The 16,773-nt window shown below is 54.4% G+C and overlaps 1 protein-coding gene across 2 annotated transcripts; it reads left to right on the top strand.

The window, feature by feature from the left end:
• Positions 1-1,771: 1,771 nt before the first annotated feature.
• Positions 1,772-16,773, top strand: LOC133356437 (serine/threonine-protein kinase 17B-like). 2 transcript variants are annotated; one of them, XM_061573969.1, is made up of 8 exons: positions 1,772-2,110; positions 3,737-4,424; positions 6,108-6,320; positions 10,516-10,663; positions 10,920-11,046; positions 11,678-11,726; positions 12,129-12,308; positions 12,867-16,773. In XM_061573969.1, the coding sequence occupies exons 2-8, from the start codon at positions 4,312-4,314 to the stop codon at positions 13,201-13,203; spliced, it is 1,167 nt and encodes a 388-aa protein (XP_061429953.1). In that variant the 5' UTR covers positions 1,772-2,110; positions 3,737-4,311; the 3' UTR covers positions 13,204-16,773. The 2 variants fall into 2 exon arrangements, with proteins under 2 accessions (XP_061429953.1, XP_061429960.1); XM_061573976.1 differs by lacking the exon at positions 1,772-2,110 and adding an exon at positions 2,800-2,938.

Here is a 16,773-nt window from a genome sequence, read left to right as displayed (position 1 = left end):
CGAGGGAGTGAATGGTGAGGGAGTGAATGGGTGAGGGAGTGAATGGGTGAGGGGAGTGACTGGATGAGGGAGTGAATGGGTGAGGCAGTGAACGGGTTGAGAGAAGGGAGTGAATGGGTGAGGGAGTGAATGGGTGAGGGGAGTGAATGGGTGAGGGGAGTGAATGGGCGAGGGAGTGAATGGGGCGAGGGAGTGAATGGGCGAGGGAGTGAATGGGCTGGGAGTGAATGGGCGAGGGAGTGAATGGGCGAGGGAGTGAATGGGGAGGGAGTGAATGGTGAGAGAGGGAGTGAATTAGTGAGGGAGTGAATGGGTGAGGGAGTGAATGGGTGAGAGAGGGAGTGAATGGGTGAGAGAGGGAGTGAATGGGTGAGGGAGTGAATGGGTGAGGGAGTGAATGGGTGAGAGAGGGAGTGAATTAGTGAGGGAGTGAATGGGTGAGGGAGTGAATGGGTGAGGGAGTGAATGGGTGAGAGAGGGAGTGAATGGGTGAGGGAGTGAATGGGCGAGGGAGTGAATGGGCGAGGGAGTGAATGGGTGAGAGAGGGAGTGAATGGGTGAGGGAGTGAATGGGTGAGGGAGTGAATGGGTGAGGGAGGTGAATGGGTGAGGGAGTGAATGGGTGAGGGAGTGAATGGGTGAGAGAGGGAGTGAATGGGTGAGGGAGTGAATTGGTGAGGGAGTGAATGGGTGAGGGAGTGAACGGGTGAGAGAGGGAGTGAATGGGTGAGGGAGTGAATTGGTGAGGGAGTGAATGGGTGAGGGAGTGAATGAGTGAGGGAGTGAATGGGTGAGTGAGTGAATAGGTGAGGGAGTGAATGGGTGAGGGAGTGAATGGGTGAGGGAGTGAACGGGTGAGAGAGGGAGTGAATGGGTGAGGGAGTGAATGGGTGAGGGAGTGAATGGGTGAGGGAGTGAACGGGTGAGGGAGTGAACGGGTGAGAGAGGGAGTGAATTAGTGAGGGAGTGAATGGGTGAGGGAGTGAATGGGTGAGGGAGTGAATGAGTGAGGGAGTGAATGGGTGAGGGAGTGAATGGGTGAGGGAGTGAATGGGCGAGGGAGTGAATGGGCGAGGGAGTGAATGGGCGAGGGAGTGAATGGGTGAGGGAGTGAATGGGTGAGGGAGTGAATGGGTGAGGGAGTGAATGGGTGAGGGAGTGAATGGGTGAGGGAGTGAATGGGTGAGAGAGGGAGTGAATTAGTGAGGGATTGAATGAGTGAGAGCGTGGGTGAATGAATGAGTGAGTGAATGAGGGAGTGAGTGAGTGAGTGAGTGAGTGAATGAGTGAGTAAGTGAATGAGTGAGGGAGTAGGTGAATGAGTGGGTGAATGAATGAGTGAGTGAATGAGTGAGGGAGTGGGTGAGTGAGGGAGTGAGTGAATGGGTGATGGAGTGAGTGAGGGAGTGAGTGAATGAATGAGTGGGTGAGTGAATGAGTGAGTGAATGAGTGAGGGAGTGGGTGAGTGAGGGAGTGAGTGAATGGGTGATGGAGTGAGTGAGGGAGTGAGTGAGTGAATGAGTGAGTGAATGAGTGAGGGAGTGGGTGAGTGAGGGAGTGAGTGAATGGGTGATGGAGTGAGTGAGGGAGTGAGTGAATGAATGAGTGAGTGAATGAGTGAGGGAGTGGGTGAGTGCTGCTGGTGGTGTGGGGGCGTCACGGGGGGGGGGGGGGGGGGGCTGGACTAGCCCCCCCCCTAGCTCGCGGCTCCGCCAATCAGCGCGGCTCGTGGGCCCCGCGGCCTCGCGCCATTGGGCGCCGCCGCGGGGTTTGAAGCCGCGCGGCTCCGCGGCCGCCGCCGCTCCTCTTTGTCGCCCGCCCGCTCGCTCCCTGCGGCAGCTGTGCGCCCGTGGCGTTGACTGCTACGGCGCGGGGCGGTGACGAGACGGACTGTGGCGCAGCTCGAGCCGTGTGCGCTGCTCGTGGCAGTCTCCCTGCGACACACTCCGAGCCGTGGACTTCGTCTCTCTCCGTGGACTTCTCTCTCCGCCCGTGCAGAGTCCGTGGCGGTCTCTCCGTGCGGAGTCTCCCAGTGGGAGTCGACCCGTGGGAGGCTTCTGGACCGTGGCAGCCTCCACCCCGTGGACGCCCGACCCCTGCGAGCAGCAGGTCAGCAGCTGCAGTGTCGTCCACGTGCACTACAGTACCACGCGCTACAGTACCACACGCTACAGTACCACACGCTACAGTACCACACGCTACAGTACCACACGCTACAGTACCACACGCTACAGTACCACACGCTACAGTACTACGCAATACAGTACCACGCGGACTGTGCACTACAGTACCACACGCTACAGTACCACGCGCTACAGTATCACACGCTACAGTACCACACGCTACAGTACCACACGCTACAGTACCACACGGACTGTGCACTACAGTACCACGCGCTACAGTACCACGCGCTACAGTATCACGCGGTACAGTACCACGCGCTACAGTAACACATGGACTGTGCACTACAGTACCACACGCTACAGTATCACGCGGTACAGTACCACACGGACTGTATTGCTACGGGGTTGTCACGTGTACTGTAGTACAGTACGATGCACTGCACGGCAGCGCACGTGGCGGCTCGCAGCGCGACCATGACAACATTCTAATGTCGATATCCACTGCTGGATGAGTGGCCTCGTGCGACATGGTGGTTGGTTGACCATACTTCACCACGCGGGTTGGGAAGGAAGGGGGGGGGGGCGTGTTCGTGGTGAGCTCAGCACTCGCCACTGACGGTGGCCGTGAATCGAACTCGGGTCCGGTCGGGTTCATAGCGGAGCGGATTAACCACTGCGACCCCCCCCCCCCGTGTTTATAATCTGCAGCCCTTGAAGTGTCAGTCCACTGCTGGGTCAGGGATGGGTGACTTGGCCAGAAGTTCACCACGCGGTGAACTCCACGGTGTTAGATGCGAGACGAATGGACATCGTGGTGATTGTTTATTCCACTGGCGTGTGTGTGTGCTGGTGTGTGTGCTGGTGTGTGCTGTGTGTGTGTGCTGTGGTGTGCGTGTGCTGTGTGTGTGTGTTGTGGTGTGTGTGTGCGTGGTGTGTGCGTGTGTGGTGTTTGTGCTGTGTGTGCTGTGATGTGCTGTAATGTTCGATTGCCTCTCACGGCCAGGACCAGTGACGACTTTCTGAATTATTCAATGGGCCTCCCCTAGGTCCACTCGGCTTTAAATTGGTACCTCGTGCGGTGTGTAAACATCGCCACAAGGGAGACAAAGGCGGCCGGGCTGGGTTACTGGCCACCCACCCTCTGGTGTGCCGTCCCGGCCTTCGTCGGTGCTACTCGTGGACAGCGCTTGCCCCAACAGTCTGTTGAGGCTACACGGGGGATCTTTGTCTTTATAGTGTACTGTACATTCAGTCTTTATAAGGACACTACTGTATACAGAACTGTCATCATCGTCACCAGTCAGTGGCGCGTTGTCCAAAGTGTCTTATACCGCAAATCTGACTTCGCCCGTAAAGTTCTCCAATAGGATGTGTGTGTGTCCACAGTTTTGTCGTTGACATAATTAATGTGTTTTTTTTATGTCTCTTACCACTGTGTGTTTTTAATGATTCCAGCTCTCCTGACCATCACCTGGTTTAATCGAATTTGATGAATTGATCCACTCATTCAGTGTTATACACTTGCGTGTGAATCCGGGATCCTCCTGAAATGAAAGTCTCAAGGAGGAGTCGGATATTCCTGATAACGATTTGACGTTTTGTTCTTTGTCAGAGCGAACGGTCGCGTCGACCCACCGGCATCAAGGGGCCGTTGGCACGGGACGGCCGCAACGGCGACGGCGTTGAACGGCGAGACACCTTGACCAGCCAGGCTCCCTCGCTCGCTCGCCTGCTCTCTCTCCCCAAGACACCTTGACCAGCCAGGCTCCCTCGCCCGCTCGCTCGCCCCGAGACACCTTCATCAGCCAGGCTTCATCGCTCGCTCGCCCCGAGACACCTTGACCAGCCAGGCTCCCTCGCCCGCTCGCCTGCTCTCTCCCCCCAAGACACCTTGATCAGCCAGGCTCCCTCGCCCGCTCGCCTGCTCTCTCCCCCCGAGACACCTTGACCAGCCAGGCTCCCTCGCCCGCTCGCTCGCCCCGAGACACCTTCATCAGCCAGGCTTCATCGCTCGCTCGCCCCGAGACACCTTGACCAGCCAGGCTCCCTCGCCCGCTCGCCTGCTCTCTCCCCCCAAGACACCTTGATCAGCCAGGCTCCCTCGCCCGCTCGCCTGCTCTCTCCCCCCGAGACACCTTGACCAGCCAGGCTCCCTCGCCCGCTCGCCCGCTCGCTCTCCCGGGAGCCATGCTCGCTCGTCGTGATGCGCCCAGCTCGGGGCTGGTGCCGGAGATGCGCACGCCCATTCGCACGGAGCCCTTCTCTTCGGCGTACTCCCTCACCGGCCGGGAGCTCGGCAGGTGGGTGCTGCTCTCACCACCTCTCCTCGTGTCGGTGCACACTTTTTAGGGTTGTGGCCGTCCTGAGCATCCTATGAGTCTTCTCGGAGTCTTTAAATGTCCCTGCGGTTTTAGTCACTTGCGTAATAATATTAAACTCAAGACAAAAACATTATCTGTGTTTCTCCCCTCAGCTGAGATGCTCCAGGTCATTCCTACAAGTTTCTGGAGCAAGTTCCTTCAAGTTTCTATATTTGAATGTCACGCAATATTATTTATTTATGGAACAGGATGGAGTGCTTTTGGAAAACTGGATTAATTCAGGAAAAGAAGCATCCCAATGTGCTTCAGGAAAATCATCTTTAATTGTTACAAATTATCCCCTATAATCAGTGGATCATAAACGTGGACAATGGCACGGAATGTCGAACAAATGTTGATTGCACTCGAGGTAGGGAGCAGACACAAGTCCGAGGCGTCATATCGGTGTGCTGTTTGTTGCGAGGTTACGCGAGACTTTTCTCAGGCCTGGGCATTCGGAATGCGTGCGCACGTCTCTGGCACTTACAACTAACACGGGCACGTGATTACTGCAAGTGCCAAGGATGTGCGCCAGATTGAGTCATAACCGCAGAGGGATTCTTTTTTTATTATCGTTCTTCCTTTTTAAACTTTCCATGCCCTGGTTAATTAATAAATAGTTGTAAGCCACGCCATGGTGTGTTTAGGAGTTGCAAGCGTGCTTATCCTGAGCTCGGTGTCGGTGTGCGCATCTGCGTTGGCAAGGCTCGTCGTCGTTGTTGTCGTTGTTACTCAACATCCCTGAAATAGTCCTCCCTCTGAGACTCGCGGTTGCCACACGAGCCGCTTCCTGCGCCTCCGCCACGCTCGGCTCGGCTCTGCGAACCGCTGGGGTGGCGTGGGAAAACTCGGCGTGGCTTGGACTCGCAGGAATAATAAGTGATGTATGTAGGTGGGGCTGCCACGGATAATTTAGGCAGGGGCCTGGGAAAGAGGCTGAGATGGACGCTGTTTTGGGGTGTGGGAGAACAGTGCTTCAGCAGCATGAGGTCGTGTCGCTGGTCGTCTGGGCACTGTGAAGCCTCCATCAACTTGGCACGGTGCTTGAGATATCTCCACGACTTGTATGTCATTCCCTCCTCCAGAGTTTTGTCCTGAATTGTAACTCCTTGCAGAATCCTGACTGCTGAGAGGCGTCTTGAGGCTTCTGTGTTTATGGCTTACAGGAATGTACGTAATATTTTAGTGACTGTGTCAGCAGTGTCGTAGGAACACACGTTTACCACCATCGTCATAAACAAATGCTGCTTCATAACGTGGGATGTTAGTGTATATATAAAACCCAGTGAGCTGTCTGATTATCTAAATGGATAACTTTGTGGGCAGCATCGGAGAAGGAGACGGTTTGTAAAGGTCTTCACACAGCGATGATGATGAACTTCATGAGCTGTGCCCCTTCTTTATAGTCGAGAAAAGCAGAGTCATTACCCAAATGCATCACTGACGCCCTTCAGTTGGATTTAAATGCCTTCAAAATGCAGATAGCGTTTTTTATGCCACACGGCACAGTGTTGCTTATACAAGGCGGTGTTTGCCACCGCCGACGATGGCGGTGACGGCGGTGGTGAAGGATGTTGAGAAACGTAACGTGTGCGTCATTCGTTTCCACCGGCTGCGGTGCAGGGGGAAGTTTGCGGTGGTCCGCATGTGCGTGGAGCTGGCGACGGGGCGCCAGTTCGCTGCCAAGTTCGTGCGCAAACGCCGCAAGGGGCAGGACTGCCGGGCAGAGGGCGTGCACGAGGTGGCCGTGCTGGAGATGGCGCTCGACAGCCCCCACATCATCCGCCTGCACGACGTCTACGAGACGCCCGCCGACATCGTCATCGTGCTCGAGTAGTAGGCAACGCACCACGGCCCCCCACATGGACCCCCCCGCACAGCCCCCCCCCGCATGCCCCCCCTCGCACGGCCCCCCTCCCCGTACGGCCCCTGCACGCATTCCCCCCCAACCCCCGAGTTAATATCAATAACGAAAGCAGCGGGGAAAAAATCACCAACACACCAACAAAAACTACGACAAGTGGATGACAATCATCCAGCGTGATGATGGTGATGATGGTGGTGATGATGGTGATGATGGTGATGGTGATGATGGTGGTGATGGTGGTGATGATGGTGATGATGATGATGGTGGTGATGGTGGTGATGATATCTACAACGACCCACCAAAGACCAAAGCGAGGGTGACTGACGAGGGTGACTGACGAGGGTGACCGGCGAGGGTGTTGAGGGTGAGGGTGAGTGGCAAGGGTGGCGAGGGTGAGTGGTGAGGGTGAGTGGCAAGGGTGGCGAGGGTGAGTGGCAAGGGTGGTGAGGGTGAGTGGCAAGGGTGGCGAGGGTTAGTGGTGAGGGTGAGTGGCAAGGGTGGCGAGGGTGAGGGTGAGTGGTGAGGGTGGCGAGGGTGAGTGGTGAGGATGGGTGACGAGGGTGGGTGACGAGGGTGAGGGTGAGGGTGAGTGGTGAGTGGCGAGGGTGAGTGGCGAGGGTTACGAGGGTGACTGAACGAGTTTGGATCAAGACGCAGATTCTGATAATTCATTAACGTGAAGTTTTTACACTGAACATGACTAACGTGTAGATTGGCAATAGCCACGTCTATAAACACATTGGACTTTGCTGGATTGCCCTCCGCTGCTCACGAAGAAGCACATGACCACAGGCACCTATCACAACCGAGATGTGCTTGGCGGTCGCCCATTCGGCCGTTGTCCCCGATCAACACTGCTTAGCTTCCTAAATCTGATGAAATCTGTCTTAATTTCTCTTGGTGATTGTGTCCTGGACGCACAGTGCACCGCTGGGGACTTATTTTGCAAATAATTATTGTTTATTTAATTATTTGTTGTTTCCTACGGGTCGCTCTTATCTCCATCGTCACGTGTGGCCCCGCGTTGGGAAACGGCCGACTCTACGCCGGGGCGTGTGGCGGTGGAGAAACATCGCGGCTGCAGCGAAACTAGCGGCTTCCCACTTTCCGTTCGCAGTGCGCACGCTCAGCTGATATGAGAACATTTAACCAAAGTCTGAAATCCAAACGTTATGTGTGAGTGTGCTGAGTATGAATGTGTGTGTATGCAACGACGCACAGAGTGGACCCTGTCACCAATTGACTCGGAATGATCTCTCAAGATAGTGCACAGTTTCTCTTTATATACATTTAAAAACATAAACTTAGTTAAAATGTAATTGTGCTTGGGCAACCATCACGCAATGTTGTCATAGGCCGCTGTGGGGCTACTCTGTCGGCAGCAGAGGGCATTGAAGCAAAATACATTGTTGTGCTGCACTTCTATGCCCCAACCTCCGTACTGACCAGCGTGGTGGTCAGTGCAGTGTGGGGAGGCTCTAATCCAGCAGCGGAGTGACACCGAGAGCACTGGTCGCGTGGTAGTACACTGGTTGGTGAGCTGACTGCCGATAATCCTGGTCGCCGTGGTTCCATTGCTAGTCTTGATCCACAATGCTGGCGGAAATTGGTTTGTGAAGCTGTCTCGGGCCAGCCCTGGGCACGAGCGCCGTGTGCAGTGCTGGAGGCCGATGTGGCTGCACGCGTGCCACGCTCACCCCGCCACCTGCCCACGTGTCGTGCGGCAGGATTTGGCCAAATATCCGCTATGGAGACTCGGCGCGCCTCTTTTCAGTGAATACACCAAAGCCAAATTGTCTCCCTGCTCAATCGAGCGCGGAGAGGTTCTCTGCTGTGATATAAACACTGAACTCGTCATGCAAATTTCGCATTCCCGTCGTTGGGTCCAGTTCAGTCTCTCCATAGGGCAACCAATGTTCCCACAAAGTATGACAAACAAAAACATTCGTGAACAACACTGCCCTACAGGGAAAAATGTAAATATAGAATCGGTGGCGTGGCTCTTCCGATTGCAAGTCCGTTGCTCTAACCACCTAGCCGGGTGTTCACGAGAGTATCGGCCCCCCGGCGTGTCTGACAAGATCGAGGTGTCGTCATGGGCCACGGCCGTCGGCACCACCACGCCTCGCCGGCGTTTTCTGCCCCCTTCCGCCAGATCCCACAGCTGCTGAAGGGACGTAGTCTGTGTCTGGCGCTGCCCTTGACGCGTAGAGGAGATGCCCCCAGCTGCAGCGAGGCTCGCATCTCCACGGGTCTCGTGCCGTGTGCGGGACACGCGTGAAGAATACTAATTAGTCTGCGTTCTCCGCAGAGGACGAGGCGCCCTCTTAGTTGGGCGCGCCACGGGGACGCCCTTCGCAAACCAAACGTCAGCACGGCCCCCATTGTAGCAATAACCAAATTAGCGACTACACCGCTGAGGCAACAGAAACAACTGAAACAAATGTAATGAACTTAACAATGACAATCTGTACTTTCGTGGAGGAGCTGTTTTCCGGTTGTGCTGCCTGTGAGTGTTTGCGGTGAAGGCAAGTTGGGCTGCCAGACTGTTCAGTGTCTCCACTTACAATAATAACAACAATACTAATGATAAATCGATGAGAGTTGTCCGTCAGCCATTGGCTTTCTAGACCAATATCATCAAGAAGCATTTGTTTTGGCAAGTAAACTCTCGAGCGGTTTGGACGACCTGGGTAAGACAAATGTTGCTGGATCACCAGATCTTATTGGCAACGGCACTCGATAGGAATTATGGGATCCCGTTGCAACCGACGGCACACTGAGATTGTGTCGGACCTGGTGTGAGAATTTGGGCTGCACCAGGCAGTGAAACGCATTCACCCTCTAGGATTCGTATTTTAAATAAAGCTTTTGGACGGCGTTGGAATGTCCTGCCTTGGCTTAATTTACGGCTGGCGGAAAGGCCACGCCGTGGTGCCATCATCACCGTAATCACGGCCGGGAGGGCGGCCGCTCGGCGGACGCTTACGGGCGCTCCGTCCCTGCACCGCTCGGTGACGATGATTGCCGCACGAGCGCCGCCCGGGTCTCGCAGCATCTCCTCTCGCTCGCAGGCCCGGCGAGCGCCGGGCCCGATTTAGAATGCCGCATCGACCGCCGGCCGCTGTGGCGGCGCCGTTTCCATGGGAGAAAATTCCTCCTGGAAAAATGTCGATTGATTATTGGGGTCGGCGTGCGGACGGAATTCCCCGAGGTCCGGCCCGGTGCTTACAGACGAGCGACGCGTGATTGATGAGCACGGCGGAGCGGAGGGATCTCCACCAGGGTGTTGGGCCGGCGGTGCTGACGGTCGAATTCTTGTTTTTTAACGCGTCCTTTGTGGGGCTGTCCGAACCGAGTGATGCACCAGGCGGTCCGCGTGAGCTGCGCGCTCACTCCCTCCGCCTCGCTGCAGCTTCCGCCACCCCTCAACTCCCTTTCTGATATTCGTGAAAGTATACCAATGGAACAAATGTAGCCATATATTACACGCATATAATTACATGGATATACATTTAACACCGTTTCTGTATTTATATATATTAAAATTAACAAAAATTTTTTATTTCATTGGTTAAATTCCTGCACAGTACCTGCAAGGTACATAAAACATTCACGAATTCAAAATTGGAATGCTTAGGAAGTTATGAAAATCATAATTAAATGATAATGACACTAAATCATAATGAATCTAGGACCCCGGCTCTGCGTTCGAAGAAAGACCTCTCGCGACCAGCCTGGCCTGTCACCCCGTACCAATCCTAACGTACCCGACGGCTCGGAGAGGCCTTCATCCAGCAGTGGAAGGTTCATGGCTAACCCTTGGTGTGTATGTGTGTGTGTGGTGCTGCGTTGCGGTAGTGCACCAGTTAGCACGCTGCGCGACGAACCTGACGACCCGGGTTCGATGCCCGCTCACAGTCAGCACGACGATTATCTAAATCGGTCTTAGGCCTCCCCTAGGTCGATTCGGCCTCAAATGAGTACCTTGTGTGGCATGTAAACCTCGCCACTAGGGAGACAAAGGCGGCTGGGCGCTGGTGCTGGCCACCCACCCCCTCGCGTTCCGTTCGGGCCTTCTTCGGCGCTCGCTAACAGCACTTGCCCCAACAGTCTGTTAAGGCTATACGGGGGGGGGGGAACTTTTGTCTCTGTGTGGTGCAGCGCGGCAGGTGGGGAGATCTTCCAGCAGTGCGTGGCGGAGGAGGGCGACGGCGCCTTCACGGAGAGTGACGTGGTGCGGCTCATGCGCCAGGTGCTGGACGGCATCGCCTTCCTGCACCGCCACAACGTGGTGCACCTTGACCTCAAGGTGCCTCACCCACACCTGTGTCTATCCACACCTGTGTCTGTGTCTGTCCACACCTGTGTTTATGTCTATCTACGTGTCCGTATCGATCCGCAGCTGTCCACACCAGTCCAAACCTACCCACACCGGCTAACACCGATCTGCAAATGTCTGCAACCTACCCACACCTTTTTACACCTTACCCACATCTGCACACGCATCCCTATCTACACACGCCCACCGACCTACTCCTCCGCCGCCCCATGTGCCCCCCTCTCAGCCGCAGAACATCTTGCTGACGAGCGCGGAACCCCTGGGCGACATCCGCATCGTGGACCTGGGACTGTCTCGGCGCGTGAGCAGCGCGGCGGAGCTGCGGGAGATCATGGGGACCCCCGAGTACGTGGGTGAGTCTCCACCGGTGGCACCGCCGCCGCTGCCGGCCGGCGCTGGGCGACACGAGCGGCCGTACCACGGCGGCGCTGCCGGCGTCTGGTCACGTGGAGAGAAGGACGGTGGTGTGCCGTGGTGCGATCGCTCGTGTCACCCGGCACCGGCGATTGCGTACGTGTCTTTGGACAATACATGTCTACGTGCGAGTGCGTCCCCCGTACCTTCGGCCGCGTCGAGGCCAGTCGACCCAGGAGATGAACTAGGCGAGCCACAGGGTCCCCGTCCGTGACGGTAGAAGATGCTCGGCTGTTTGGGGTTCACGACGCCGACCGCCGCTGTGGGACGAAGAGTGGGCCGGGCGTCTGTGGAGGCCGTGCAAGGAGATGTCAACGTCGTTGAAAATTACCCTCGGTCGATACCGCCGGGTTCTAGCACCGGCTGCTCCACCACAGCGTCTCCGATATTCCCGGCATCACCACCAGCGTCGTCTCTTGTTCCAGCATAACCACTCGCACCGCCCCAACAGCACCACTGTGAATTGTTCATGACACGTGAACTTGTTGTTGTGTCGGTGTACCTTCTGACTCTCTCCAAGTAAAGGAACCAAGCGATTGATGGACAATGCTGTGCTTTTCTCTTTGGCAGCCCCAGAAATTCTCAACTATGACCCCATAACGACCGCGACAGATATGTGGTAAGTTGTCGTTGCTGCGTTACTCCAGAATTAAACCAAATTTTAACAACATAGTCAAATAACAAGTCAAACTGTACGATGTAAAGTAAGTACTCCATTACATTACTTGACGTAATTTAATTCTCTCCCTGCCTAATTTGAAATTAGACAATGCTCAAATCCATTGGTGGTCTTCAGCCAGTAGTCTAAGTTCCACATTCCTATGGTAGAGCCCAGTCTCTCCTGAAGACCACCATTATTCACTTCCTGCAAAGCGGGACTCATTTTGTCTGGTCGTAGGGATGACGGGCTAAGTTTACTTCAAACAGGAAATGTGAACTTCCGATCGCAACCAGGCGTCCAGTCGCACCACCATTATTGTTTCACGAGCAAGTGATGGCTTGTTATCATCCCTCTTGTCAGGAGCATGGGCGTGCTGGCGTACGTGATGCTGACGGGCGAGTCCCCCTTCCTGGGAGGGGACAATCAGGAGACCTTCCTGAACGTGTCCCAGGTGGCCGTGAGTTACGATGAAGAGACCTTCCAGGGGAAGTCTCCCCGCGCCCGGCATTTCATCCAGAGCCTGCTGCTCAAGGATCCACGGTGAGGCCTCTCCCCGCCCTCCCGCGGCCGTCACCGTGACCTCTTTCCCACGTGCGCGGAGACGCCGCAGACGACTTGCGACTCGGTGAAGTTTCCGAGCTGTGCAGCGTAATCCTAGTGAACCGTAGCAGACGCAGGAAAGGGAGCACCGTTTGCCTGGACGCGTGGCTCCGTTCATTCCGCACGAGATAAACAGCAACAGGAACTACGGCGCGGCCCCCATGCGCTGCGTCTCGTCGCTGTTTCCGCACCCTGTGTCGGCTGCGCTCCGTGCGTTCGTGCTGTCGGAGGCTGCAGGGGCTACATTGTCGGCAGAGGGCGGTGCGGCAAAATTCGCCGTGTGTACCGTGCTACACACCAACGTGCTACGCACCAACGTGCGTGCGATCCGCTTTCACCATCCCGGACTTCCCAGCATGGTGAAGTATGGGCAAGTAGCCCCCGCGACCCACGCGGCGTGGTCAGCCGCTGACCCGGCAGTGGAGTGACGGCGGGCCGTACGCATGGAGGTATTTGCGGAGTTCTTTTACGTCACCTTCGACGCATTTGTGGTTGTAGGTGTCGCGCCACCGCCGAGGACTGCCTGCGCCACCCGTGGCTCCGTGACTGGGAGCCCGTGCCAGAGCCGATCTCGGAAGCAGCAGAGCGGGACCCCGTGGACTCCTCGCCACACCAAGCGCCGCCGCCACCGCCGCCGCCGCCGCAACAGCAGCAGCAGCATCTGCAACAACAACTGGGGTCGGGAGGTATCGACTCGAGGCCGGCGGGGCACCGGGTGCCCCAGCCGGAGGACAAGGAGAACGTTCCGGCGGGGCGGCAGAGCTCCAAGCGGTGCAAACTGGATGGCACGTGTGGGGGCAGCGCGCCGGACGCGCCAAAGGAGTTTGTGATGTGAATGTACGCCTGGGCACAAAAAAGCGGACAGAAAATACAAACTCGCTGTTGTTGAAGAAGGTATGCAAGCAATTTGAAAAAAATATATACGTAATTGTTTTTCATTGGCAGCTGCCCTTAGGCTGTTTATAGGAACGCTGTAAATCATCTGGAGGAATTCAGGCCCTCGAGTGAATCGATGGTAAATTCTAACGGGTTCCACTCCAAAGCAGCGTCCAGCCGCACGGCAGGCGCAGTCGGTCACAGGGATGCACGCGGGGTTGCTGCGAGAGTTGCAAGCGAGAGAGGCACTCGCGTGTGGCAGCCTGTGAGCAAAGTGACTCGAGGTGAGGCTGTGTTGATGATCCATGCCCCGCCCGTGGGGAAGGGTGCGATTGGCTCTGCTTGTGCCCAGCGCACAAAGTAACGTCGTGCGATGATCGAGCACGGTGATTATTTGGGGGCACAGCCTTCGCCACTCGAGACTGCCACTTTAAGGATCGCCACTCCCATAGTCATTGTAGATCCGCCCCAACTCGTCGCTGTCATCTGGTCGGTTGGATTTTACTCTGGCCAGGTGAGCGGCGCTGGGGCGGTGAGGTGGCTCAATGGGAGCGTATTCACGGTGTGATACGCGCCGTCTGCTTCACAGCGGACGTTAAAGATCCTGTGACGTCATTCGAAAAGACTCGGCCATCGTGCGCCGGCTTCATTGTCAAAATGTACCGAATTAATTTAATTTGGAAAGTAATTGTTGCCCATTACTGCAAAAACGTAGCAAGACACTTCTGAAAAATTATTTAAACCCATTGAGCTTTTCCAGGGCAAGCTCATATCATATTTATATTAACAGGAGTACAGTTGTAACACCTATATGCAGAGGTGTGGACTCGAGTCATGTGACTTGGACTCGAGTCAGACTCGAGTCATGAATTTGATGACTTCAGACTCGACTTGGACTTGCATAACAATGACTTTGTCCCACCTCTGAGGTGTGGACTCGAGTCATGTGACTTGGACTCGAGTCAGACTCGAGTCATGAATTTGATGACTTCAGACTCGACTTGGACTTGCATAACAATGACTTTGTCCCACCTCTGCCTATATGTGACAGCTTCTCAAGCCTCTCTGAACATTCGGGTTTTTTAATAGACAGAAGCAGGCAATCATCGGGTGAACAAAAACAGGTCTCTTAACGTGGTGGTATGTAGATGCCACGTAAATCCAAGTGAGGATGAGATATCAATAATGAGGCCACTTGGGCCTGGTCATTCTGAGCCTGTACTTAATGTCCATATGGCCCTTGGGAAGGAACCACTATCGCACACAGGCGGTGCATGACAAGTAGCCATGGAGTTACCCGGTAGCCAAGCCATAGTATTACTCTTGGAGCTCTTGGCCTTGCTCTCAGCAAAGCAGACAACGCTGCAGCCCGCTCACGTTTGTGCACGGCCACAGGTTGCAGAATTCCCGTACGAGTCACGGCGGATTGGAGTTGTCGCCTGACGTCCTATGAGCTCTGTGCGCGCTGTGGCTCGAAGAACGCGGAGTCCCAGACATAACAAAGCCAATGTAAAATGGTCATTGCATCCTGGGTGTCAGTGCCAGGATAATCGAGTCCAGTGCCACCAGCATGGATGCTGCCGTGACGTGGTGGTGAGCGCACTGGGGGCGCTGGTTACATCTCCAGGTGCTGCGAGTTGAAAGCGGGCTTTGTTAAATCCCCCTTCCTCTGTCCACTCAGCCGTATAAACGGGTACAACCACACCGAGTCGATCGGCAGGTTTGTGTGTGATGTGTATACTCCCACTTCTTCCAAGCTATTGGGCCAGTGTGTGGTAGAGTAGGCCAAATACCCACTTATTGGAGCTCCCTCCAGTCCTCTGGAGTGAAGGGCCTTGCACCTGCAATGACATGAGCAGGGCAATGCAGGGCTGCACCATTACCTTTCACCACCAGCATAATTTGAATTAAATATTTTCTTTTTGCACAGGAACTTTTTGCCAAAGTATACGGCAGGAGCGAAGGGAAATGACACTGGTGTCTACAATTTCCATGCCATTCGAAAAACGCAAATGTTTTTTATTGAAAATATAACGGCCGCGTTTGAGCACGGTAGATGCGCCGGGAGGCGTCGTGGCCACGCCGCTCGTGCTGTCAGGTTCCCGCGTGCCTGCGTCACGTTCCGTCTCTTAATAATACGTCCACTCCTTAATGCTCGAATTCACAGTGTTGCAAAAACTAGCCAAGCGTTCCGTGAGTACATGCAAGTCATTTAATTGCTATTTAATGTTTAATGTTCGATAAAATATGCAAGAAAATACTGTCGTAAATGTCTTCCGATGTTTTAATAAGTCGTGCCGTGGTCGTTGATGTTCTCGAGTGCCGCTTGTTTTATGTGTACGAATGCGCGAGGACGTGCGGGTTAATCCGTTGCGTGCTCATTCCAGAAACACTTCATTTGCATTCTCTGCAACGGTGCCTCTTATGCTCAGACGATTTGCACGAACCATGATATAAAATAGTCTGCTTACAGGAACAAATTGCTTGCGGAGGTGGCACGCTGTGTGTTTTTATCTGCGTTCATTAACGTGGCAAGGTCTCGTTGCAGGGTAGCTAAAGTCATTCACGTTTAGCGTTGTGCCAGGCAGAGAGGCTGGTGCGTCAGAGCAGGTGCTTTCTTCACGATTGGTGCTCATGGAAATGTGGACGGGCTCGGCAGTTATTTTTGGGCTGGGCAGATATTTTTTTTACATTCCAAAACAACTGATTTTATTCGTGGAATAGCAATGGATTTTCAAAGGTTTTCTATGGACAATTGGGAGATAATTCATACTGGACCCAGCGAGACATCTCTCTCTTTGTGTTTCCCTGCCTTTAGAGGCTGTATCCTCATTTACGGGTCCTACCTGCATTGGATTTTCCCAGGATTGTCTTCTTTTTTTGACGGCTGTTGCTGTCTTGGGAAATCTAGAAGTCTTCCTGGGATATTGAAAGCCCCGTTGTAGCTTGTCTAATAACGCACCCCTCGACAATGCATTTATACTTACACCTGGTTTCCTCCTCAGCAGGTATCCTTTACATGATATTTCCCCGTTTTTGTGTTTCTAGTGGCAACCCCATACCCCCTGGCTTGTTTGCAGTTTACAGGGGGAATTATTGTATTCTGATGCAGATACAGAGAGAGAGTCCATTCATTGTGGACAGAGCAGCCCAGAATCTCGGTGCTGCTGGCTTGGTGAACCAATACGGGTCTTCGGAAGCAAGAAAGACCGCCACCCAAAGCTTCGAGGCCAGGATCTCAGCAGGCCTGGTGTTAACCTTTGACCTGTGCCTAAGCCAAGAGTGGCGCCTCTGCAGTTGAGCAGAATATTTTTTATTTGAAAGCGATGTGCATTAATCGTATGTTTTAATAAACATTTGTAATTTTTTCAACAGAACCAAAAATAGGAATCACCTGTAACTTATAAAGGTATCCAAATATATATAAATATTGTCACAAACACACGGATTTGTGGATGTTGCTCCGCCGTGGTGGGTGTCCTCGTCTTTTAATCTTTTGGACGTTTCCACAATAAAAGAGCACGCATGC

The sequence above is a fragment of the Lethenteron reissneri genome, chromosome 7, assembly GCF_015708825.2.
Source record: "Lethenteron reissneri isolate LAM-NWPU_2019-01 chromosome 7, ASM1570882v1, whole genome shotgun sequence".
NCBI lineage: Eukaryota > Metazoa > Chordata > Hyperoartia > Petromyzontiformes > Petromyzontidae > Lethenteron > Lethenteron reissneri.
This window is presented reverse-complemented; position numbering and strand designations above follow the sequence as displayed.